A 27952-nucleotide genomic window follows, 5' to 3' on the forward strand; every position below is an offset into this window, starting at 1 on the left:
CCGCTGACGTCAGTGGGTGGGGCCCGTGTCCGGGTCCTGGCCGTTTCTGGAAGTTTCGCCGCCTCAGAGACGCCGCTTACCTGGCGCTCGAGAGCTCACTACAATCCGGCGCCATCCTCCGTCCCAGGGCCCCGTTCCGCCGCCATCCTCCATCCAAGGGTTCCGTCCTGCTGCCATCCGGGTCCGTCCTCCAACTCAAGGCCCAGACCCGGTCTAAGCGATGCCAGAGAAAAGCGACAACAAAGGCCCGAACAGCGCGACCAAGGGAGTTTATCAGGACCGTGAGAAACCGGCTCAGATCCGCTTCAGCAACATCTCCGCCGCTAAAGGTGGGGCCGGGTGGGAATATGACCTGCCGCGCCGGGGCGGGGTGTGTGGAGTGTCGGAGAAACAGGGGGACACGGCGTGGTGGGGGGAAGGGTGAACCCATTGTGGTTTGTTTGTGGCGCCCCGGGGTGTGGAGAGAAAGTTCACGATATGGAAGAATATGTGGAGACTGTTCACCGTGAGGTTAAACCTCAGTGTCCCAGCTTCAGCCATCCGTCCACTCTCTGGATAAATGCTGCACAAATACAGATTCCCTCCCCTCAGCAGACTTCATTTTAAGTTTAATCGATGTAAATAAGGGTAATCTTAAAAAGTAATTTTTAAAAAGGTTTGTTTGTCTTTCAGCTGTTGCAGATGCCATACGGACAAGTCTTGGCCCAAAGGGCATGGATAAAATGGTACATCCTTATTGCATTTATAATTTAATCTCATGCTTTTCTGTCCTAAATATGTAAATACTCCTTTGCCTTCTGTCTCCTTTTCAAGCAGCAATTAGGTTAATGCTTAATACTTAGCTTACTTATGCAAATGTTATTGTGCCACCTAACCTTCATAAATCATTGTATATCTGTGGTTAAGTCACAGGCCTCCAGTCTGAAAAACAACCCTCCACCAGTACCCTCTGTCTTCTACCTTTGAGCCAGTTCTGTATCCAAATGGCTAGATCTCCCTATATTCAGTGAGATCTAACATTGCTAATCAGTCTCCCATGGGGAACCTTGTTGAACACCTTACTAAAGTCCATATAGATCACATCTACTGCTCTGCCCTCATCAGTCTTCTTTGTTACTTCGTCAAAAAACTCAATCAAGTTTGTGAGACATGATTACCCACGCACAAATCCATGTTGACTATCCCTAATCAGTACTTGCCTTTCCAAATACATATCCATCCTATCCTTCAGGATTCCCTCCAACAACTTGCCCCCACCGACATCAGGCTTACTGGTCTATAGTTCCCTGGCTTGTCTTTACCACCCTTCTTAAACAGTGGCAGCACGTTTGCCAACCTCCAGTCTTCCGGCACTTCACTTGTGACTATCGATGATACAAATAGCTCAGCAAGAGGCCCAGCAATCACTTCTCTAGCTTCCCACAGAGTTCTCGGGTACACCTGATCGGGTCCTGGGGATTTATCCACCTTCAACCATTTGAAGACATCCAGCACTTCCTCCTCTGTAATCTGGGCATTTTGCAAGATGTCACCACCTATTTCCCTACAGTCTATATCTTCCCTATCATTTTTCACAGTAAATACTGATGCAAAATATTCATTTAGTATCTCCCCCATTTTCTGTGGCTCCACACAAAGGCTGCCGTGCTGATCTTTGAGGGGCCCTATTCTCTTCCTTGTTACCCTTTTGTCCTTAATATATTTGTAAAAACCCTTTGGATTCTCCTTAATTCTATTTGCCAAAGCTATCTCATGTTCCCTTTTTGCCCTCCTGATTTCCCTCTTAAGTATACTCCTACTTCCTTTATACTCTTCTAAGGATTCACTCGATCTATCCTGTCTATACCTGACATATGCTTCCTTCTTTTTCTTAACCAAGCCTTCAATTTCTTTAGTCATTCAGCATTCCCCATACCTACTAGCCTTCCCTTTCACCCTGACAGGAATATACTTTCTCTGGATTCTTATCTCATTTCTGAAGGCTTCCCATTTTCCAGCCGTCCCTTTAACTGTGAACATCTGCCCCCAATCAGCTTTGAAAAGTTCTTGCCTAATACCGTCAAAATTGGCCTTTCTCCAATTTAGAACTTCAACTTTTAGATCTGGTCTATCCTTTTCCATCACTATTTTAAAACGAATAGAGTTATGGTCGCTGGCCCCAAAGTGCTCCCCCACTGACACCTCAGTCACCTGCCCTGCCTTATTTCCCAAGAGTAGGTCAAGGTTTGCACCTTCTCTAGTAGGTACATCCACATATTAGAAAATTGTCTTGTATGCACTCTCCATCTAAACCTTTAACAATATGGCAGTCCCAGTCGATGTTTGGAAAGTTAAAATCTCTGACCATGACTACCCTATTATTCTTACAGATAGCTGAGATCTCCTTCCAAGTTTGTTTCTCAATTTCCCTCTGACTATTCAGGGGTCTATGATACAATCCCAATAAGGTGATCATCCCTTTCTTATTTCTCAGTTCCACCCAAATAACATCCCTGGATGTATTTCCGGGAATATCCTCCCTCAGCACAGCCATTCCCCCTCCTCTCTTGCCTCCCTTTCTATCCTTCCTGTAGTATTTGTATCCTGGAACATTAAGCTGCCGGTCCTGCCCATCCATGAGCCATGTTTCTGTAACTGCTATGATATCCCAGTCCCATGTTCCTTACCATGCCCTGAGTTCATCTGCCTTCCCTGTTCGGCCCCTTGCATTGAAATAAATCTTCCTGAAGGGCCTGTGCCCGAAACGTCGAATCTCCTGTTCCCTGGATGCTGCCTGACCTGCTGTGCTGTTCCAGCAATAAAGTTTCAACTTTGATCTCCAGCATCTGCAGACCTCACTTTCTCCTTGAAATAAATCTGGTTTAATTTATTAGTCCTACCTTGTCCCTGCCTGCCCTGACTGTTTGATTCACTTCTGTTCTCAACTGTACCAGTCTCAGATTGATCTCTTTCCTCACTATCTCCCCACCTTACTAGTTTAAATCCTCCCAAGCAGTTCAAGCAAATTTCCCTGCCAGTATATTAGTGCCCTTCCAATTTAGGTGCAATCCGTCCTTCTTGTACAGGTCACTTCTACCCAAAAAGAGATTCCAATGATCCCAAAAATGTGAATCCTTCTCCCATACACCAGCTCCTCAGCCATGCGTTCATCTGCTCTATCCTCCTATTTCTCCCCTCACTAACTCGTACCACTGGAAATAGTCCAGATATTACCACCCTTGAAGACCTCCTTTCTAAATTCCTGTCTAACTCTCTGTAATCTCCCTTCAGAATCACAACCTTTTCCCTTCCTATATCGTTGGTTCCAATGTGGGCAATGACCTCTTGCTGGCCCCTCATCCCCCGTGAGAACATTCTGCACCCTCTCTGAGACATTCTTGATCCTGGCACCAGGGAAACAACACACCATTCTGCTTTTTCTCTGCTGGCCACAGAAACGTCTGTCTGTACCTCGGACTACAGAATCCCCTAACACAATTGATCTCTTGGAAGCCGCTGTACCCCTTGTTGCATTAGAGGCAGTCTCAATACCAGAAACTTGGCTTTTCGAGCTACAATCCCCTGAGAATCCATCAACCCCTACATTTTCCAAAACGGCATACCTATTTGAAATGGGTATATCCACAAAAGACTCCTGCACTAGCTGCCTACCTCTCTTACCCTTCCTGGAGTTAACCCATCTATGTGACTGTATCTGAGACTTAACCCCCCCCCTTTCCTATATCTGCCATCCATCACATACTGTTGCTGTTGCAAATTCCTCATCGCTTCTATCTGTCTCTCCAACCGATCCATAACCCATCTATGTGACTGTATCTGAGACTTAACCCCCCCTTTCCTATATCTGCCATCCATCACATACTGTTGCTGTTGCAAATTCCTCATCGCTTCTATCTGTATCTCCAATCAATCCACTTGATCTGTTAAGATTTGCATCCAACAGCATTTTTAGCAGATATAATCTGCAGTAGCCTTTAAGCTCCCACATCTGACAAGAAGTACATATCACTGCAAAGGCCATTTTTTCTCCCTCACAATCTACAGACCCAGAAAATAACACCGTCTTATTCCTCTACTAAACACTGCCCCAGGTTAAATTAATAGCTATGGCTTATATTTTAAGTATATTCAAGAGACTTCTCTCCAAAAACACACAATCAAGAAAGAACCCACTGTACTGAATAATACAGCCTTTCTCTTGGACAGACTTAAAACAACAAATAACTTATCTGATTCTGTGAACTTCGCCCAAACTGGTTCCTCCAAGATTAGTTGTGAAATTCACTGTCTGTTAATTTTCCCAGATGCACTCTGATATCCAGCGACACATGAATTCAAAAACAGCAAAGGCAGTGGCTGTGCAGGTTCTCTCAGTCTCTCTCTCTCCTGCACTGTCCTCACTATGTGCTTTTTTTGTTTGCTCTTGATATACAGCAGAAAATGGACCTTCGGTACATTTCGTCCATGCTGACCAGATATCCAAAATTAATCTAGTGTTTTATGCAATATTTAGAAGGCATCGGCTTGGGTACTTTAATAGGAAGGATTTAGAGGGATATGAGCCAAATGCCGGCAGATGAGATTCTAGAAGCCTTCTAGAAATCCAGATATACTACATCTTCAGGCTTGCCATTAACCCCACCTTCGAAGACTTCTAGCAAGTTCGTCAAATGTGATTTACCCTTCATAAAACCACATTGACTAATGGATTGTATTTTGACTTTCCAAGTGTTTTGTTATTACTTAATGAGAGTATAGCTGTTTCCCAATGCTACATGGGAAATTTCCTACTTTCAGCCGTTTGTTGAATAAGAGTATTGTATTAGAATTTTTCAAATCCACTGGAGCCTTTGCTGCATCCAAGGCATTTTGGAATATTAAAACTAATGGATCCACTATGAGTGTTGCCATTTCGTTTAAGACCCGAGGATATAGGCCATAAGGCCCGAGGACCTTGTCTGCCTTCAACCTAAATGGTCTGCTTAGTCTTCTTTCCCTGGCAATTGTTCTGAGTTCCTCCCTTTCTATAACCTTTGCATTACCTATTAGATTTGGGATGGCAATGAAAACTGAAACAAAATATTGATTCTGCGTTATCCATGACTAACTCTCCAGTCTCTCCCTCCAAATTCACTTTGTCTACTCTTTCATCTTATACACCAAAAGCTTTTGCTATCTATTCTTATATATTGCATTGGTTTTGCTTCATAATTTACTGTTTGGTAATCTTTTGATCTTTAAACATTTCCCAGTCCTTCAGGATGCCACTGGCCTTTGCAATAGTTTTTGTCTTAGTTCTTTCCTCAACCATAGATGTTTCTTCCTCCTCTTCAATCTTTGTTCCTTTGGACCGTAAGAAATAGGAGTGGAAGTAGGCTGTTTGGCTCTTTGAGCTTGCTCTGTCATTCAGTAAGATCATGGTTGATCTAACAATCCTCATATCCACAACTTCAACTCAGGAAAAAAAAGTCTCCTCATTTCAGTCTTAAATTTGTCCCTGTAGCTTTGTAAGAATTCTATATGTTTCAATGAGATAATCTCTCATTCTTCTAAACTCCAGCAAGTAGAGTTCCAGTTTTTTTAAACCTTGCCCATAAGATAGTCCCTCCATACTGGTGATCTTAGACTGAGCCTTCTGAACTGACTCTAATGAAACAATGCCTTAAGGGAATCAAAGCTGCTCACACCACTCCAGATCTTCATCAGCATCTTTTACAGTTGCATTAAAACTTCCTTGCTCTTACAATTTCAAGAAGATGAGATTGTATTCCATTAGCCTTCCAGATCACCATCTGCACATGTGCAAGCTTTCTGTTTCGTGCCAAAGTACCCCCAAGACTGTTTATGTTGTAGCTTTCTGCAGTTTTTGTATATTTAATTCATACTCTGTTATAGAGTCCTCGAGATGTACAGCACAGAAACAGACCCTTTGGTCCAACTCGTGCTTGACGACCAGATATCCCAACTGAATCAGCTTGGACCAGCCCATATCCCTCCAAACCCTTCCCGTTCATATACCCATCCAGATGCCTTTTAACTGTTGCAATTGTACCAGCCTCCACCACTTCCTCGGGCAGCTCATTCCATACATGTACCATCCTCTCTGTGAAAAAGTTGCCCCTTGGGTCCCTTTTTTTTTGTAACTTTCCCCTCTCACACTAAACCTATGCCCTCGAGTTCTGGACTCGCCAACCCCAGGGAAAAGACTTTGCCTATTTACCCAATCCATGCCCCTCATGATTTTATAAACCTCTATAAGGTCACCCCTCAGCCTCCGGCGCTCCAGGGAAGACAGCCCCAGCCTATTCAACCTCTGTATAGGTCAAACCCTCCAACCGTGGCAACATTCTTGTGAAACTTGAAAGGGTTCAGAAAAGATTTACAACATCTTTCCGATAGCAAGGAGACCTTTATTTGTTCTCCCTTGTGAAATGAACAACTTCATGTTTTCCTACATTATACTGATATCAACATGTTACTCGCGCACTTTATCAATATCTCTCCAAACTCTTTGCATCCCTCTCTCAACCTTTATTTCACACATTTTTGACTTCTGTAAATTTAGCTGTAAGTACATTAACTTCCTTCCTCAGGTCATTAATATGTATTGTAAACCGTTGTAGTCCCAGCACTGATCTCTGAAACCCCACTAGTTGTGGGTCACCAACCTGAAAATGCACCCATATCCCACTCTGTCTCTTGCCTATATGCCAGTTCTCTTATCCATGCCAGTGTACTCCCTTGAACATGGTAGACTGTTGTCTTAAAATTTACTGAAGTAAATTACTTTATTAAGTACCGTGTTGAGCACTCTGGAAATTCACAGCACATCTACTGATTCCTCTTGATTCACTCTGACTCAGACTTCCTCTGAAAACTAATAATCTGACATGATTTCCTTTTCATGAAGCCATGTTTGACACTGCTTGACTAAATTGATCTTCTAAATATTCTACCATTACTTCCTTAATTGATTCCAATACTCTTCCAACAATATAATGTATTTTATTTGGGATCAATTGAATATCTTCTTAAACACCTGCCAATGTTCATCAACTGTCCACCTTTTTAGTCTTTCTGAAAATCCATTTGTGCCAGATCAGTCCTCGTACCAATGTAATTATCTTTTATTTAACTCAAAAATGCTGGTATGGGACTCTCCAGTTTCACATCCTCCAATTGCATTTGAAATTCTAGAAGCCTGTGTTCATTCTTTCCTAGAGGAATCTTTAAAATGGGCTCACCTCATTGCACAAGACAAATCCATAATTGATAAAGGGTCCTGACCCAAAGCGTCAACCTTACTGCTCCTCCAATGCTGCCCAACCTTCTCTGCTCTTTCAGTTCCACATTTTGTTGACATTGACATCGTGCATCTGCAGTCCTTACTATCTGTGTAATTGCTACTCTGGTTGATTCCCAACATATTGTTCTAAAGAAAACTCTACATTTACTGAACCTTCCCTTGAGGCTGTCTTGCTAATTGATTAATCCAGTCTATATGCATATTAGCATCACCCATGCTGTACATCCTTTTTGTAACAAAAAGGTACATTATTTTCTGCTTTATACTGTCCACTACTGGAACCACTGTTTTGGGGAAGTATAGATTACTACCACCAGGGACTTCTTTACTGTTGCTCATTTCTACTGAAACTCCTTTAAAGTTTTGATCTCCACTATTGATTTCTTTTTTATCTCTACAGCACTGATCTAGTCCTTTACTGACAAAAATACACTACTAAAGGGGAGGCAATGGCCTTGTGGTATTATCTTTTGTCTGTTAATCCAGAGACCCAGATAATGTTCTAGAGATCTTTATTTAAACTTGGCTATGGCAGATGGTGGAATTTGGATTTTTTAAAAAAATCTCTGAGTCTAATGACGACAGTGAATCAATTGTCCGAAAAACCTATCTTGTTCACTAATGTTCTTTCGGGAAAGAAACTGCCATCCTTACCTAGTCTGGCCTACTTACAGATGTTTATAAAATCATGAGGGGGCATGGATAGAATAAACAGTCCAAGTCTTTTCCCTGGGTTGGGTGAGTCCAGAACTAGACGGCAAAGGTTTAAGGTGAAGGGAAAGATTTAAAAGGGACCTCAGGAAATACTTTTTCACGCAGAGGGTGGTGTGTGTATTGTATGAGCTGCCAGAGGACGTGGTGGAGGCTGGTACAATTGCAACATTTAAAAGGTATCTGGATGGATATAGGCATAGCAAGGGTTAAGAGGGATATGGGCCAAGTCCTGGCAAATAAGACTAGATTAATTTAGGATATCTGGTCAACATGGACAAGTTGAACCAAAAGGTCTGTTTTAGTATGGCTCGAATTTAGCTCGATGATGTGTGACTCCAGACCCACAGCAATATGGTTGACTTAATTGCTGTCTGGTCAATCAGGAATGGGTAATAAATGCTGCCTTGCCAGTGATACCCTTATCCTATCAATGAAGTAATAAAAATTTCTATTATCTCCTTCCAAAACAGAATACCACAAGATATTCACTTCCCAAACCTGGTCTCCCTGCAACCACATCTCAGTAATGGCAACTAAATCATATCTGTTTGTCTCTAAGTTCAAATCAGAGGTGTGCACCAATAGCGAGGGTCCCAACATGGAGTCCTACAAAGCCCACTTAAAACAGACTTCTGACACAGAAATATTTTACCATCAACCTTTACCTCCTGACTGTTAGCCAACTTTGGATCCAGTGTGCCTCTTTGCTTTGGATCTCATGGGCTTTTATTTTTTTGACCAGTCTAACATGATGGACAATCAAAAGTCTTGCAAAAATCAATCTTTGACCGTGTCAGATGCATTGCTCTCGTCAACACTCCTGGTCACCTCATCAAACAAATAAATTTATCAAACACAACTTTCAATTAACAAACCTCTGGCTAACCCTGATTAGTCAATGGCTCACCAAGTGCAGATATATTCTGTCTGTCAGAATTCGGACTGATAACTTCCCCACCTCTGAGGTTAGACTGACTGGCCTGTAATTGCCTGGATGTATCCCTTTGCTGCCATTGTTCCAGTATTAGAAGTCTTATATACCTCTTCTATGGCCAGTTAAGATTTGAAAGTTTATTGCTAAGATCCTTAATATCTTCTCCATGGTCTCCCTCAACAACCAGAGATACATTTCATCTGGGACTGTGAATTTATCCACTTCGCAGGTTGTGAAACTTGCTAGTACCCTCCTATCTGTTAACTTTTCTTGTTACACTTACACTCTGTTATCTGCAAGAAGCTGCTCCTTGCCCATTTTGGTTAAATCATATCTCAACCTTTATTCCTGGCCCCTCCTTATATTTGTCGACAGAAAGAGTTACAATGGACAAAGAACAGGGCCCAATGTATGAATATCAGCGTTCTCTTATAACGGGTACACTGAGAGCTGGAATTGGTTGTTGAGCATAATTAAGTGTTCCAAGTTTCAGTAATGGAGAACCTTGCAGAAATGTATTCCTGGTTCTGATTTCAAGGAGAACAAAGTTCTGTACTGAACAGATTTTGGTTTTTAAAAACCTATAGTCCTCATCAGCCCACATGAACTGATAGGTTTTGTAAGATGGAGAAAATGTTTGGAGGAGCCTCTTGGAGACACACAAAATAGGCATAGGGTTGGGCATTTGGCCCTTTGAGTCTGCTGGCCATTCAGTCTGGTCATGGTTGATCATTCAACTTGTTCCTGTGTTCTCCCCATATCCATGGATCCCTTTTGCCCTCAGAGCTATGTCTAACTCCTTGAAAAAACAATATTTTGGCCTTAACCATTTCCTGTGGCAGAGAATCCCATGAGTTCACCTATTTCAGGGTGAAGAAATTTCTCCTCTGTCCAAAATGACCTACCCATATCCTTGGTCATCAGGAACACCCTGTCTGCATTTACATCTTGCAGTACTAATGGTGTCAAGTCTGTCGTAATAATGCTAAGCTGGTGGGGACAAGTTTATCATTGAAAAGCACTGGGGCACAGTAATGGTGGGTTCACATCTGTCAACATATAACAGTGGGGTACAGTGAGCTTTTGGAAGGTCCTGCACAGGAGACTGAAAGGTAAGAGTCAGTGGAAGCCAAGGAAATTTTGCAAATGGGATCCACAATTGGCTGAGTGGCAGGAAGCAGAGAGGCATGATTGAGATGTTTTCTGATTGGAAGTTGTGTCCCGTGGGGTGCCACAGTGTTGGAGTCATTGTGGCTTATGGTTTATATAAATGGTTTAGAATTGTATGTAGGAGGGCTGATTTAATAAGTTCGCAGATGATTCAGAAATTACTGGGTGTTGTGGTTCTGTTCGCCGAGCTGGGAATTTGTGTTGCAGACGTTTCGTCCCCTGTCTAGGTGACATCCTCAGTGCCTGGGAGCCTCCTGTGAAGCGCTTCTGTGATCTTTCCTCCGGCATTTGTAGTGGTTTGAATCTGCCGCTTCCGGTTGTCAGTTCCAGCTGTCCGTTGCAGTGGTCGGTATATTGGGTCCAGGTCGATGTACTTATTAATTGAAGTGCAATTAATAAGTGTTGTCCCAGTCGAATTCATGTTACTTGTCATCTTTGTGTGTGGCTACTAAGGATAGCTGGTCGTGTCACCATCTAGCCACGAAACGACACGACCAGCTATCCTTAGTAGCCACACACAAAGATGACAAGTAACATGAATTCGACTGGGACAACACTATTATTATAGGACAAGCCAAACAGAGAACAGCCAGGGAATTCCTAGAGGCATGGCACTCATCCACTGATTCAATCAATAAGCACATTGACCTGGACCCAATATACCGACCACTGCAACGGACAGCTGGAACTGACAACCGGAAGCGGCAGATTCAAATCACTACAAATGCCAGAGGAAAGATCACAGAAGCGCTTCACAGGAGGCTCCCAAGCACTGAGGATGTCACCTCGACAGGGGACAAAACGTCTGCAACCCAAATTCCCAGCTCGGCGAACAGAACCACAACAACGAGCACCCGAGTTACAAATCTTCTTTCAAACTTTGAAAAATTACTGGGGCTGTAAATAATGGGGAGGATAGCCTTGGAGGAGGATATAGACGGTCTGGTCAGATGGGCTGATTAGTGGCAAATGGTATTCAATCCAGATAAATGTGAGGTGATACACTTGGGCAGAACAAACGAGGCAAGAGAATACATGATTAAGTACATGAATAGGAATGGTTTGGAGGGATACGGGGTCAGGTGCAGGCAGGAGGGACTGGTTTAGTTTGGGATTATGGTTGGTGTGGACTGGTTGGACCAAAGGGTCTGTTTCCGTACTGTATTACTCTATGCTCCCTATCTCTGGAAGTAGTCATCTCCTTGGTGTTGTGCACAGGCAACCATTTCAGCAGTTCATTTGTTACAGGAACAAGTCCAGATTAGATTGGAAAGCATTTGGTTACTTTGAGATATCTCTGTGTGATCCAGCAAAAGCCTTGGCTGTTTCAAGGTCTCATGGCTGTCAAATTAAGAACTACAACCTGTAAAAGGAAGGTGTTTTCTCATTGGTGTTCAAAATATGCTGGGCCACCACCTTGTCTTAGTTTGAGTAGCTTCAGAATGGTGGAGCAAGTGTGCTGAATACTAAAATGCAAATTTGAGATGCGTATATTTGAGGTTCGAATTGTAGGCGTTAGTGAACTCTTTCCAAGCATTCCCCCATCTTTAAGGACCGAGCTATCTGTGCATTCACTGACTTGTGTGTTTGCCTGTGTCTTAAGAACTGTACGTCAAAATTGATACCAAGTGCTTGGTGACAGCATCCTGTGGAAATAGTTGGGAAATATGCAAATTCTTCCTTTTCCCCATCCAACCTCCCCTCATGGTCTCAAAAGGTTGTTCAGATTACTTGCTAGCTTTTACAGAAATATAATTAGTCATGCAGAGTGCAATTTCTCTTTGGGTTTTTTGGAAGCTGATTTTATTTCTCTTTTCAACATTCTTCTCTCCTCCCTCCCCAGATCCAAGATGGAAAAGGTGATGTTACCATTACCAATGATGGAGCAACTATATTGAAGCAAATGCAAGTTTTGCACCCAGCGGCAAAAATGGTCAGTGTTGTGAATGTTGTCTATGATTCTTCGATAACCTTCTAAACACTGAATTAGCTTTCTGCAGCAATTAATTAGAAATATTTTTGAATCTAACACCACTTTGTGTTGTATCTTGTACATTCATTTCCATATTATGATTGAACGTTTTAATCATGAAAGATCTGTGAGCTGGCTGTGGTGTTCATTTATTTCATCATAAACACTCATTTGTTTCACCTTTTTAATAAACAGTTGCCAGTTAAAACTTGCAAAATTTCCAGGCTTGTACTTTTTGTTTTCTTTGACTTAAGCTGGTGGAGTTGTCAAAGGCTCAGGATGTGGAAGCTGGTGATGGAACCACATCTGTTGTGGTAATTGCAGGAGCTTTGCTTGACTACTGTGCTAGACTGCTTCAAAAAGGTATGTATTACAAGAAATGTATTCAAACTGACTCTTAGTATCAATATACAGAGGAACCTCGATTATCCGGCAAGATCGCAAGGTCCCAATGCTGGCCAAACTGTTACCCAGCATTTGATTAATTGAGCGAAATATTCCCTGTCCTTTGGATAATTGAGGTTTCTCTGTATACTTAAATATTGGGTTGAAGCAGTTTTGTCACATTTCATGCATAGGACAAAAGCCAAAGAACTGGCTATTCAATCCAACCAATGCATACTGATGTTCCTCCCCAACTTCCTTTGATCTTTGCTCATTCTAATCTATCATCATGACCCTTTATTCTCTTCTCTCTCATTTGCTTAGCTAGTACTCCATTAAATGAATTGATACTGACCATTCAATTGCCTAGTCTGGTAGCATGTTAAGCATTCTCACCACTCTGGGTGAAGATTTTGTTGTGAATATCTTGTGGATGTTTTCCAGTGCTGCTCTTCCCCACTGAAAAATGATTTTTCTGTGTATTTATTTCCATCGCCTCAAAGCTCTGTTGGGTCAACCTTTTAACCTTTTTCAAGAGTAAGGAGACCTAGCCTACTACCCCTATATACCCATGCATTTCTAATGACATGGGCAGCATGGGGGCACAGTGGTTAGCACTGCTGCCCTCGCAGTGCCAGAGACCCGGGTTCAATTCCCTCCTCAGGCGACTGTGTGGAGTTTGCACATTCTCCCTGTGTCTGCGTGGGTTTCCTCCGGTTTCCTCCCACAGTCCAAAAATGTGCAGGTGAGGTGAATTGGCTATGCTAAATTGCCCGTAGTGTAAGGTAAAGGGATAAATGTAGGGGAATGGACCTGGGTGCATTGCGCTTCGGTGGGTTGGTGTGGACTTGTTGGGCCAAAGGGCCTGTTTCCACACTGTAAGTAATCTAATCTTCCCTGTACCCTTTCTGGGGTCAGTCATTTTATAATATGGTGACCAGAATTGCATGTGGTACTGTGTGGTTTAAACCAAGTTTAATATGAGTTGAGCATGAGTATATTGGCTTTTTTTTTAAAGTAGAAAAACTTGAATTTGAGACTTGATTTGTCTAAGCTAGTTAATATCCTTGTCTTATTTATGACTTTTTTTGCAAGGACTGATTTGATAGCTGTGTCTTCTTTGCACTTGCTTTCAGTTCAATCTATCTGGATTTCATCTTTTAATATCCATTGTACTGCCAACAGCTTTGATTCAGTCTTCACCCTGGCTCGACTTTTGTTTCATCTGACTCCTATTACTCCTGCTTAAAAGTCTTCAAACGTACCCTGACCTTTCTCCCTCTGCCCCACCACGATCAGTCATCAGCCATTGCCTTAGTTTGGTTCAAAACACTCCCAGCCCTCTTCAATCCTCAATGAGTTCAAAACTTGACATGATAGTGATCCCTTGGTGGTAGTAACAAACCTTTGAACATGTGGAAGGTATTCTGTGTGGCTGAGGTCTTAAGCTAACTCCTGTTTTAATTCTAAGCACTACTGAACCCCAAGAGAGCACTTCCTCAATTCCTATTAAGCACTTTTGTTGTCAAGCTCTGTGCCATTCCCTTCTTTATGGATAATAACACTTCAGCATTGTTTCCTCCTTAACGCAGACTATTTCGATCTTTTGTTCAAAATAATAAAACAAGATTATCTCCAGTTTTCATTGTTTCCTTATTATTTGTCTGTAGGTATTTTTGCATGCTCTTTTAATGCCTTTGCACAATATTGTCAGTTCTTGTAAATTGAGGATTATATTCAGTATCTTGTGGGTAATCTAATCAATTGTTTCTCTAATTGGAGTATCTGTTTCTAAAACCTGTCACCTGTTTTCTTTCACTATTAAATGGTTTTTTGAGAAGGTGACCAAACATATAGATGAGAGTAAGCCGGTTGATGTGGTGTATATGGATTTCAGCAAGGCGTTTCACAAGGTTCCCCACAATAGGCTATTATACAAAATGCAGAGGAATGGGATTGTGGGAGATATAGCAGTTTTAGATGAGAGTAAGCCGGTTGATGTGGTGTATATGGATTTCAGCAAGGCGTTTCACAAGGTTCCCCACAGTAGGCTATTATACAAAATGCAGAGGAATGGGATTAGCAGTTTGGATCAGTAATTGGCTTGCTGAAAGAAGACAGAGGGTGGTGGATGATAGGAAATGTTCATTTTGAAGTCCACTTCCCAGTGGTGTACCCCAAGGGTCGGTGTTGGGTCCACTGCTGTTCGTCATTTTTATAAACTACCTGGATGAAGGCGTAGAAGGGTGGGTTCGTAAATTTGCAGACGACACTAAGGTCAGTAGAGTTGTGGATAGTGACGAAGGATGTTGTAGGTTACAGAGAGACATAGATAAGCTGCAGAGCTGGGCTGAGGGGTGGCAAATGGAGTTTAATGTGGACAAGTGTGAGGTGATTCATTTTGGTCAGAGTAACCGGAATGCAAAGTACTGGGCTAATGGTAAGATTCTTGGTAGTGTAGATGAGCAGAGAGATCTCAGTGTCCCGGTACACAGATGCTTGAAAGTTGCCACCCAGGTTGACAGGGTTGTTAAGAAGGCATACAGTGTTTTAGCTTTTATTAATAGAGGGATCGAGTTCCAGAACCATGAGGTTATGCTAAAGCTGGACAAAGCTCTGGTACGGCCACATTTGGAGTATTGTGTACAATTCTGGTCACCGCATTGTAAGAAGGATGTGGAAGCTTTGGAAAGGGTGCAGAGGAGATTTACTAGGATGTTGCCTGGCATGGAGGGAAGGTCTTAGGAGTAAAGGCTGAAGGACTTGAGGCTGTTTTCGTTGGAGAGAAGGTGGTTGAGGGGTGACTTAATAGAGACATATAAGATAATCAGAGGTTAGTTAGGGTGGGCAGGGAGAGCCTTTTTCCAAGTATGGTGACGGCGAGCATGAGGGGGCATAGCTATAAATTGGTGGGTGATGTCAGAGGTAGTTTCTTTAGTCAGAATAGTAACGGTATGGAATGCTTTGCCTGCAACGGTAGTAGATTTGCCAAGTTTAAGTACATTTAAGTCGTCATTGGACAAGCATATGGACATACATGGAATAGTGTAGGTTAGATAGGCTTCTGATTGGTATGACAGGTCAGCACAACATCGAGGGCCGAAGGGCCTGTACTGCGCTGTAATGTTCTATTTTCTATGATTTCCTAGGGCGCTGTTATGGTGCAGTGAGAGTGTCCATACCTCTGGACCGAGGGGCTCAGATTCAAGTCCTGCCTGCTCCAGAGGTGTGTTACAGCATCTCTGAACGGGTTGATCAGAAAAATGGGTTAAATAAATAGTTGCCTGTCTTTTACTGTTTTGACCATTTATTTCCAACATTTTGCTCTCTCTCCCAATTGATTTTGATTGTTTTCTTTAACGTCCTTAAAACTCTTGTTTGCAGTTCTGTTTTATGAAATTTGGAGATCTGCTAATCACATGCTTAAGTCTTGTCTTAATCACCTTTATTTTGCAAAATTAATTGATCAATTTTGTTACAGGGATCCATCCTACAATCATATCTGAGTCTTTCCAAAAGGCCTTAGAAAAGGGTGTAGAGGTTTTGAATGGCATTGCTCAACCTGTGGAACTAAGTGATCGAGAATCTCTCCTGAACAGTGCTACCACTGCTCTCAGCTCCAAAGTAAGAACAATTGCAATTGTGTGATTCATACTGATAACTTCTATCTTATTAATAGGCTTTGCAACGTAAGTATTTCAAACATGAAAAATATTGTACATCACAAGTCATCTCAATTCCAGTAGCTTACTTGCACTTTTACATTGAAAATATTATTGAATTACATTGAATATATCACCAGTTTACCATTTTAAAGTCACTTGATTATCATACTCATTGCACATCAGGCAAATTTCTCTTGGCTCATTGGTGAGATGCAGATTTGTTCATGGTTATTCATTCAATTAGGAGTGTTATTTGGAAAACTTCAAATCAAATCATTAAACAAAGGAATCTTGGCTTCATAGCCTTTGCTGCGTCTGGTGTACAGAGAACAGTATGGCACAGTACATGCCCTTGGACCACGATGTTGTGCCAAGCATTTATCTTAATCAAAGATCAACCTAACCTATGCACCCCTTAATTTGCTGCTTTCCATGTGCTTGTCCAGCAGGCATTTAAATGTCCCTGACTCTACTATCACTGCAGGGGTATTGCATTCCATGCACCACCACATTGTGTAAAAAAAAAAACTGCTTCTGACATCTCCCCTACACCTTTCTCCATCACCTGAAAGTTATGACTCCTTGTAACAGCCATTTTTGCCTTGGGGGAAAGTCTCTGGCTATCTCCTCTATGCTTCAGTACTTTCTATACCTCTATAGAGTCACCTCTTTTCCTCCTCCAGTGTGAAAAGCTCTAGCTCACTCAACTTTTCTTCATAAGACATGTAATGTACTCAATTACTTTCTAATATCTTGTGTGAAATAAACTGAATTGACCACTTTGGGGACCTAAAGAGGGAGAGAAGAGTTGTTCACTTTTGGCTGAAGTTGCTTCCAAACATTTGAACCTGTCTTTTGCACTTAGATACTGGATTTCTACTGTGGCTGAAGATGAGGATATCCTTGTTAGATGCCTGATTGCTTGTTGCCACTCGTCTTAATTGTAGGGCTAGCTAGCTATGGTCTGATTTGTTCACTCTGCCCTCTGTTTTTAGAATACTGTTCAGGCTTCAGTAGGTTACACTTTGAATTCTCAGGTGCTGCTTAATACTTGGAGTGATGAAGTGAAGAATGTTGCAGAATGTGTGCTTGGCCAGTTTGTGTCAGCGCACTGTTCTGTTGCTGATGATACAAGAAATATTGTACGTGTCCACAATTCAGCTGCTATTGTCATTATGTAATTGTACTTAATGTCATATTGTGAAAGATTTTCTGACTTGATGGACTGTACTGTGGATAGATGTGCAGAAAGTGAGGTCTGCAGATGCTGGAGATCAAAGTTGAAACTTTATTGCTGGAACAGCACAGCAGGTCAGGCAGCATCCAGGGAACAGGAGATTCGACGTTTCGGGCACAGGCCCTTCCTCAGGAATGAGCAGAGAGTGTTCAGCAGGAGAAGATAAAAGGTAGGGAGGAGGGACTTGGAGGAGGGGAGTTGGAAATGTCTTCTTCTTGACCTCTCCGCCTCCATCCTACTCCCACCTATCACCCTCACCTTGACCTCTTTCCACCTATCACATTTCCAACGCCCCTCCTCCAAGTCCCTCCTCCCTACCTTTTATCTTCTCCTGCTGAACACTCTCTGCTCATTCCTGAAGAAGGGCCTGTGCCCGAAACGTCGAATCTCCTGTTCCCTGGATGCTGCCTGACCTGCTGTGCTGTTCCAGCAATAAAGTTTCAACTTTGATATCCAAATGAATCCAACAAGAACTGGACCAAGCATATGTGGTACTCATAATCTTCTTCATCCTAAGTATACGCATGATTTTACTACAACTGCTAAGTATTTCATCAGTAATATTTTCAGCAACATAACACAAAACATCGCAGATAAGAAAAACTGCAGCATATTAACATGCCAAATTTCCCCTAAAGTAAATGCATTAAAATTCCATCAAATTTGACAATATTGTTATGTATTTGGCTTTAAGGGGTTAACACGTAGGGGGTTCCATACAACAGCCAAGCAGGGTGAGATCAATAGTTGTGATGTTGAGAAGATATGCTCTTCTTCATTAGGGTAAATAAAACCACAGAAAGTAGACAAAATCAAACACAAAATATTGCTGAGGAAAGGAGTGAACAAAGACAGAAATGGGAACTATTTAAATGTAAATCTATGATTCGCTCCAGTAATAATATCTAACAATATTCAATATCTAGGATCATACCAAAAGAGTACTTTGAAGTATTAAAGGGATTTTCTGCTATCTAGTGATCTCTGAGGCATGAAGTTTCCCTTTCTTGATATGTGCAAGATCAAGACAAACACTAGGCATACAGTAACAGTGATATCACCGCAGGGAGTTGGCAGCCAATTACACTGAAGTATTCTCAAACAGCAAATCAGAAAGTAAAATGCAGTAAAATCTTCTACTCAATTAAAATTTCCACAGAGTAAATACAAATCATCAGTGATACACATGGGATTAAAGTAGCTGAAATATCATAACTTTTTTTTAAATTTGAAAAAAACATTATTGCCATAATAATGGCAAAAAAGCATCCCAGTGATATAACATTAGATTTCTATGAGTAACTATTGAGTTATTAAAATTAAATTGCATTTATATAGTAACTGTTATGGCCACAGAAAGATCCAAAATGCTTTACAGCCAATAAAGTACTTTGGAAGTACAGTCAGTGTTGACACATAGCAGGCAATTTACATGTAGCAAGCTCCCACAAAAAGAAATGCTGTACTAATTATTGAAAAAATATTGACTATGACACCTGGAACAACTTTCTCATCAGTGGTGAGGTTCTGGAACCCACGAGTTCAAAGGGTAATACAGGCAAAAACCATAATCACATTAAAACATGCGGTGGAACAGTCAATGGGTTTAGGAATCAAAATTTGGAGAGTGGGATTAGTGTGACGAGGTATTCATCGACTGGTATGGACATAATGTGCCAGACGACTACCTTCTGTGCATGAAATCTTACTGTGTTTTCTATGTATCTATAACTCTTATTAAAAATAGTGCCATTGGCTCTTCTATGTCTACATTAGAGGACAGACAGGCCTTCACTTAGTAGGCTCTCGTCAAAAAGATAGCAGCTTAAATCTTCCAACTTCCCTCACTGGATTGGAATGTGTTGCTGGAAAAGCGCAGCAGGTCAGGCAGCATCCAGGGAACAGGAGAATCGACGTTTCGGGCATAAACCCTTCTTCAGGAATGAGGAAAGTTTGTCCAGCAGGCTAAGATAAAAGGTAGGGAGGAGGGACTTGGGGGAGGGGCGTCGGAAATGTGATAGGTGGAAAGAGGTCAAGGTGAGGGTGATAGGCCAGACTGGGGTGGGGGCGGAGAGGTCGGGAAGAAGATTGCAGGTTAGGAAGGCGGTGCTGAGTTCGATGGATTTGACTGAGACAAGGTGGGAGGAGGGGAAATGAAATTTTCAGCTCTGATCTCCAGCATCTGCAGACCTCACTTTCTCCTAGCCATAGTGAAGCCACACAGTGTCTAACTCAATGACTCGTCTCTGGTAAATACGAACGTTGTTGATCTCCTCTTGTGTTGAAATCAGAAACAGACATGAAGGTGACAATTGGAAGCCACCCACCCTGCACTGAGACTGAAGCCAGCCGTCTCTGGTTTGATGTTTTCAAGAAAGACCTTTATATCTGCGATGGGAAGATTTGGGTGTCAATCTTACAAGGTAATGCAACAATATCATTAAGGTAGAGATGGATTGTTTGTAGTGCCACCCCTCAGTGAAGTTGTTAATGAATAAATAGAATACATAAAGAAAGAAAGTCACATTTGTATGAACCTCAGCAAGGCTCATTACGGTCAATGAAATTTTTTTTACTCAGCCAATGAAACAGGGCACAATAAGCTCCCACAAACAGCAATATGATAGTTGCCAAGTGACCTGCTTTTGCAATGTTGATTGGTCAGGACTCCAGGGTTAACTCCCTTACTATTCTTTAAAATTGTGCTATGGTATCTTCTCCCTCCACTTGAGAGGATAGAATCATAGAATCCCTACAGTGTGGAAACAGGCCCTTCAGCTCAACAAATCCACACCAATCTTCTGAAGATCCATTCCCCTATCCTATTATCCTATACTTACCCGTGACTAATGCACCTAACCTGAACATCTTGACCTCTCCGCCTCCATCCTACTCCGACCTATCACCCTCACCTTGACCTCTTTCCACCTATCACATTTCCAACGCCCCTCCTCCAAGTCCCTCCTCCCTACCTTTTATCTTCTCCTGCTGAACACTCTCTGCTCATTCCTGAGGAAGGGCCTGTGCCCGAAACGTCGAATCTCCTGTTCCCTGGATGCTGCCTGACCTGCTGTGCTGTTCCAGCAATCAAGTTTCAACTGTGGATAGATGTACCCCGTTATGTACATTGGGTGAAGTTCAGGTCAAGTAGACTGATCATTTGCTTGTGCTTGTTCTTTCGGTTCTAGAGACAGGTGAAGTGGTGATATTCCTAGGCTTGAGGGATGTGAAATCCTTTTTTGAGTACAGTATCTTGTCTGCCCTTTGTGACCTCCTCACTGAGTAGAGGCAGAGGTGTATGCTAGGTAGCAATCACCAGATGGTGTCCCTGGAATTGTTTAATCAGATAGATAGTGCAAGACTTGATTTGCAATTTCTGTTGTATGCTCTTAGAGTAGGCCCTACTTGATTATATATCAATGTGCCTATTTCTGAATATGTTCTGTGGCTGGAATAGAAACTTGAGTTTGTTAATGAGGATGTTTGGAAAGTGAATAGCTTTGCTGAACAGCCTGTAGGAAACTTGGGCATTAATGTCTAAATGAAAGAGAAGTTTTTATTAGATTAAGTGCCTAAGTCTTGCTGTGCTATGATACGTTGTCCCTGAGAAGTAAGTCTCAATTTTAAGATTTTTTTTCAACCTGACAGTGAAGGGTTCAAGTATGTAATAGAGCAGAGACAGACAAGAGGACCACACAATATTTGGTAGGGGGCAGGAGGGATAATATTTGAAGGGGAGATAAAAATGTCTAGTTTTCAGAGGAAAATTAAGAATTTAAAATTTTGACTTGTTTCCAAAATGGCAGGTATAAAGTTAAGATTCCCAGATGTGTGAAAGTACAAAGGGGAGACATGACTAATAAAATGCTTTAAATAATTAAAACTGAATTTTGTATTGTATAGGTTGTTTCTCAGTATGCCAGCCTTCTTGCTCCAATGAGTGTTGATGCAGTAATGAATGTAATCGATCCTGCAACTGCTAGTAGTGTGGATCTTCGCGATATCAAAATTGTCAGGAAACTAGGGTAAGAACGAGTATTTGAGTATTTATAATTCACATATTGTCTCCTTGAGTTAGCTACCGTTGTCAGTTTATCTAATTACAGAAATTTGGAACTGAAAATTAATGTCACCGTCCTTTTTAATGAGATTTCTTTTCCTGTAACACAACTCAGCCGTAACACCAAACCATGAAATCTTAGTCCTACAGGTAGTAAATTGAGAAAATGTTTTTAAAAAGATGACAAGCTTTTATCATTCTCTCTATTTTTGTTTCTTAATTTGTTTGCATCTAATTTGACTTTACCACTCTCCGTCATTTGTTTCTTGTTGTAATTCTTCAATCCCACTTGGTGATATCAGAAATGATGAAACTGAGGGCCTGCGGTTCCAGTTCCCATTTGGTCTTACTCACTTTCAAAACTGACAAGTGCACCACTAATTGTAATCAACTGAGTGCACTGAGGTATTCTTCCTTCAATAAAATTTAAGCGTTCACTTGATTCCAGTTAAATAAGCCAGTTGTGATAGCAAATTAATGAAGCACCTTTTGCATGAATTTCTTTCATTTTCTCATTTTTCTTGAATTTTTAGCATTTTGAAGTCTGCATTCTGCGCTGAAATGTGTTTAATTGTGATGGGTTAATGTGATTTTCAAATAAGTTTTGTCAACTTTGGTTATTTGCAATACTGGAGCAGTAAGGTGATCATTCTTTCTTATTAGCTCATTTCCACTCATATTAGCTTCACTTGATGTACTCAGGAATATCCTCCCTAAGTCCAGTCGTAATGTTATCCTTAACCAAAAATGCACTCCACCCTCTCACGCCACCCTTTCTATTTTTGCCATATCATCTCTACCCTGTAACAATTTGCCAGTCCTGCCATTTCCTGAATCATTTTTCTGAAAAAGCTATGATATCCCAGTTCCAGGTTCTCAACAATGCCCTGAGTTCATCTGCCTTACCCATCTGGCCTTTTGCATTGAAATAAATGCTGTTTAATTTATCAGTCCTACTTTGTTCTCTGCTTTGCTCCTGTGTGTCTTGACTGTTTAACTTGCCCCTCTTCTCTAGTGTACTAGCCTCAAACATAACTCCTTTGGGGCATGGCCTCCCAATTGAGATTCAACCTGCCCCTTATACAGGTGTTTCTGCCCGAGAAGAGATTCTAATGATCCAAAAATGTGAATCCTTGCCCTCAGCACTAGTTCCTCATCCACGCACTTGTCTTCTGCCTCATCATCCTATTTCTACTCTCTCGCATTATCTATCTCCTTTTAACAATCACTTCCTCCACCACTAATGCAGTGGCAGCAGTGTCTTCCATTTTGAAGATTGACTGCAACAACACACTAAGGCCTATTTGCACCATCCAAATATGTAACCTCAACAGTTGCAAGTTCCTATCCAAACGACAGACCTTTCCAATTAGGAAATATATCTCTGTTACTTCGTGCCATTGGATCAAATTTCTGATCTTCCCTTGCAGCACTGCAGCAAGATCTGCAGTGGTCAAGATGACAACATACCACCTTTTATCAGAGCGGTTAGGGATGGCCAATAAATAATGTTGTCTAGTAAGTTGCACCTATACCCATGAATGATTATTTTAAAAAGTTGCTTTCATATTTTGGTCATTAATTGTCACATGAATCACCTTGATTGTAAAAGTCGTCTCCTTCCCTCCAGTTATAATCAAGCAGTTGTGCATTACAGCTGAGTGTGGATTTGAGTCCTCACTTAGCAGATAGCAATTCAAAGCAACTTAGTCTTCACAAGTGGCATTTGTTTTTTAAATTCATGCTGTTTTTAAAAATTATAAAATCGATCTTAAATCATCAAAATTTGTCTTGCAGCGGAACAATTGATGACTGTGAATTGGTGAATGGACTCGTTCTGACTCAGAAAGTAGTTAATGCGGGTGTCAGCCGAGTGGAAAAGGCTAAGATTGGGCTCATCCAGTTCTGTTTGTCTGCTCCAAAGACTGACGTAAGTATATTTCTGTATAATTTAGCTGAAGCATTAAATCACACAATTAGCCTTCAGATTTTAACATACTTCATTGATCACAGCATTCCAAGTCTTATGAAAAGCAGAATGCAGTTGTGAAAGTGTTATCTTGTGTGAACTGTTCGTTTAAAGCAACAGGCTCCCTGCTTGCGTGCATGTTAAGGTGCATGATCTATATGTCACAGCTTACTGATGATTTTCGATTGGAATGACCACAGATTCCACTTCCTCCTTAAAGTATATTGATAACTCTGTTATTTAAACTGTTTCCTGATTAAGATAAATATCAAAGCAAGATATCTGAAAGCACTCCAATTATATCTATGTGGGAGATTCTAGTCCTAATGCAAAACCATGAATGTGAGTTATTCTTGTCATTTTCAATACATTGCCTGCATGATTAAATACTAACTCAGGACTGCCTTCTTGCAAACTCTTTCAGTTAGAATTTTTGGAAAACATGCATTCTATTCTTGTTGCTAAGTCCTTACTGACCTACAACATACAAAGAGTCCTTAACATTGCAAAATATCCAAAAGGTACTCTTAAAGGACCATTTTGCGACAAAGTTTCATGTGGAGCCATGGGAGGTAAAATGCTATTTTAGTGCATGTTCCTGGTTAATCTATCAAATATGTAGCTCTGTTAATAGAAGTCCTGTTTCTGCACTGTAGGGATTCTATGAATCTATAAATAGGTTGAATTTACCAGTTTTATCACACTCCGGCAGAGGTAGTACACCTGTTGGCATGAATTTGGGATCAGCAGCTACCTGGCAATTACTTGCCACTGTTTTCCCTGTCTGATCTTTTATCAGGCCAACAATTTGGGCTGCATTTTTTTTTTACAAATTAATTTTTTGTGCATCACATCCAATGGCTTCTGACACTTAGAGTACTCACTAAAGCTATGGACAAAATAATGATTGGTATTCTCAACTGAGATTTTGTCATTAACTTTAATTTTAAATTTGATATGTGTTACAGATGTCATTAAGCTGCTTCCATTATTGTGCTCTGGAGTGTCAGCCAATTTATGCTCAGGATTTTGGTGTGTAATTAAGAAGTTCTGTAAAGTTTACTTTCTTCTGTAGATGGAAAGCCAAGTTGTAGTTTCTGATTATGCCCAAATGGACCGCGTGTTGCGTGAAGAAAGAGCCTACATTTTGAACTTGGTGAAGCAGATCAAAAAAGCTGGTTGCAATGTTCTGCTGATTCAAAAATCAATTCTGAGGTAATTTTGAGTTAGACGTGAATCTGTACCATATCTACTTGGGTAATGTTTTGGGAATAGGCATATATGATATATATTTATCAAGCTGGCCACTCTCATTCTTATACAAATTTAAAATATGATATTCTGATCATGCCATTTATGGGGTACTTGGAAAGTAAAGAGAGTGAAATACAATGTGAAATTTGAACACTGGGCATAAATTAGAGCCTTGTCAGCAGTTATTTAACAAAATTACTTCTGAAATGTGTTCTCTCAATCAGTTTGCAAAGTCTATGTCTAAATGTTTTTATCAGTTTCAACAAGTTGATGCTAGTCCAAAGTGTACACCATTCATTGACAATAATGCAAAGATTATAAGTGTTATGGTTGTCAAATTGTATGGTGGGCAGGGTTTCAGTTTACACTTGAGTTTTAATGTGATTTGGGTTTAATAAACATGTGTTCTATTCTTTGGCAATGGCACCTCCAAGATCTTTGCAGAAATGCATTAACTAAATGCTGTATGAGTTTTTTAGCATTATTCCTGTTTCTCGAGCCAAGCTTCCTATTCCTTTAGCCGTGCAGTTTTGATTCTATGATTCTATGACTATTTCAGTTTTAGTCATAACTAGTCTATGTTCACACTATTAATATTTTTTACAGGGATGCACTTAGCGATCTGGCCTTGCACTTTCTTAATAAGATGAAGATTATGGTCATCAAGGATATCGAGAGAGAAGATATTGAGTTTATCTGTAAGGTACAAAAGACTTATGTGACAGTTGTGATGAAATTTAATCTTTTTTTTTGAAATCTTGGCAGTCAGTTTTATATTCTATTCTTTGATTATTACTTACAAGCCAATAAATATTCATTTCCTTCCTAGACTCTTGGCATAAAACCAGTTGCTCATGTTGACCAGTTCATGCCAGATATGTTAGGCACAGCAGAGTTGGCAGAAGAAATCCGTTTGAATGGTTCTGGCAAACTGATCAAGGTAATAATGAGCAATGCCTATGGAAGTGAGCAACTATTTCCGTTTCGGCTACATTGAAGCTTCAATATTGGCAACAATTGTAGTTGCCTAGTTATGCAAATATGATTGCTTTTTGCTGTAGATTACTGGCTGTGCAAATCCAGGGAAAACGGTATCCATTGTAGTCAGAGGGTCCAATAAATTGGTAATGGAAGAAGCTGAGCGTTCCATTCATGATGCTCTCTGTGTCATCCGCTGCTTGGTAAAGAAAAGGTAATTTTCCTGCAGTGCTCTTACTCTTATTTTTCTTTTGGCTAGTGTTTAATTTTCTAATTCAGAGAATATTTCCAGCGTATTGTCAAATATTATTAGAGCAGATGTTTGTGTTTAAATCTGAGGCTAGAATTTAAAATCATACCTTTCAAGGGAGAGGTTAACAGTTTGACCATTGATGGGAATTAATTTGGCTTTTTTGTATATATTTCGTTTGTCTATTTTTAATTCCTTAATCACATCTGGATTTTATGGTTTGAAGTAAATGCTGTCTTTAAATTTGTATTTCAGAAGTTAGTGTCTTCTCATGCTATTGATAGTAAGTTGGTGCTCTGACTATTTGGTTCCTTTTCGTAGTCGTGGTACCCCTCCATGCAAGCCTAATAGTCGATTTATATAGAATGTGCATGTTTTGATTTTTCTCTTTATACTTGAGTAAAGATTACATCATTAAATCTTGAGAATTCTGAACGGGGGTTTAAAAGCAGTATGAATTCGGAGAAAAGCTCTGACCAATTGAAACTAATTATTTCTGGAATTTATATAAAGATTTACAAAACCACTAATTTTGTCCATCATAATTGAAGAACAATGTTTTTGACACTGAGCAGAATGAATCATGGTGTGGTGAACACAATGATAGGATCAACATTTTATTGAAACAAATTATTGTATAATCCACTGAATTCATATCTTTTTAACAGGGCTTTGATTGCTGGAGGTGGAGCTCCTGAAATTGAGTTGGCAGTACGCTTAACTGAATATTCCCGTACTCTTAGTGGCATGGAGGCATACTGTGTACGTGCGTATGCTGATGCCTTAGAGGTTATCCCATCTACTTTGGCTGAAAATGCAGGTCTTAATCCAATTTCCACTGTCACAGAATTGAGAAATAGACACGCACAAGGAGAAAAAACTGCAGGAATTAATGTCAGAAAGGTGAGACCTGCATTCAGAATATTTTTTGTTGCTGGGACGTTTTTGAAGGAAAATACAAGTGAACAGAAACTACATTTGGTTTTGCTTTATTTTTCAGGGTGGTATTTCTAACATTCTAGAGGAGCTGGTTGTGCAACCTTTACTTGTCTCCCTCAGTGCCCTGACACTTGCTACAGAAACAGTTCGTAGTATCCTGAAGATTGATGATGTGGTAATTGTTTCATTATAGTATGGTTGGGGTGGGGGTGAGAATGAAACTTCGTTCACTGTCATAGTTCTTCTAAAGCAATTACGGTCAAAAATGAGTAGAAAATTTGTCTGATCTGTAGATATAAAAGTATTGGGTTTCAAATTGTTTGCTGCCATTATTAATGCTGCTTATTGTTTGATGTCTGTTCTGAGACCATAATGTTTTTCATGTAACTTGATTCCTGGCTTGTAATAATTTGGTTTACTTTCTTTCCCCAGGTTAATGCACGATAGATGCAACAGAAGTGATTCAGATGTCTCAAATCCCCGTGTTTATCTGCTGTGCCAACTTGTGATTGAGCACAACCTTTCTGATGTTTCATCATAATGCAGAGTTGCTACATGTTTGTGTTTACTAACTGTAGTAATGCTTTAACTTAATAAAATATTCAAAGTTTGAAATTCAACTTGTTTTTATTCATGTTTTTCTTTTTTGAACTTTCATGTTCTTGTATGGTTGTCAATTTTATTAATGAGTGAACCATAGAATATGTAGCACAGGCCAACCAGTCTATGCCAGGATTTATGCTTCACTCAAGTCTATTTTTTTTTTCCTGGAGAAAGTGAGGACTGCAGATGCTGGAGATAAGAGCTGAAAATGTGTTGCTGGAAAAGCGCAGCAGGTCCGGCAGCATCCAAGGAACAGGAGAATCGACGTTTCGGCATAAGCCCTTCTTCAGGAAAGGGCTTATGCCCGAAACGTCGATTCTCCTGTTCCTTGGATGCTGCCTGACCTGCTGCGCTTTTCCAGCAACACATTTTCAGCTTTTTTTTCTCAACTAAATTGAACTATTTGAGCCATCTGTTCCTTATCACTTTCTTTTTCTTTATCGTTTAATGGAATGTCAGCTTCTGTTGCCTATGTGGTGTTTGAGACTATTTGGAGCTCAGGTTGAGGTTCGGGTTG

The 27952-nt window shown here is 40.7% G+C and overlaps 1 protein-coding gene across 1 annotated transcript; it reads left to right on the forward strand.

Moving 5' to 3' along the window:
* cct4 (chaperonin containing TCP1, subunit 4 (delta)) lies at positions 1-27452 on the forward strand. The gene is made up of 14 exons (XM_043704242.1): positions 1-329; positions 673-725; positions 11968-12057; positions 12351-12459; positions 15962-16104; positions 21286-21407; positions 23240-23372; positions 24487-24626; positions 25272-25368; positions 25495-25605; positions 25727-25857; positions 26562-26796; positions 26894-27007; positions 27265-27452. Exons 1-14 carry the CDS (start codon positions 221-223, stop codon positions 27277-27279), a joined length of 1602 nt encoding a protein of 533 aa, XP_043560177.1. The 5' UTR covers positions 1-220; the 3' UTR covers positions 27280-27452.
* The last annotated feature ends 500 nt before the right edge of the window (positions 27453-27952 follow it).

This window comes from Chiloscyllium plagiosum, chromosome 15 (assembly GCF_004010195.1).
Source record: "Chiloscyllium plagiosum isolate BGI_BamShark_2017 chromosome 15, ASM401019v2, whole genome shotgun sequence".
Classification (NCBI taxonomy): domain Eukaryota; kingdom Metazoa; phylum Chordata; class Chondrichthyes; order Orectolobiformes; family Hemiscylliidae; genus Chiloscyllium; species Chiloscyllium plagiosum.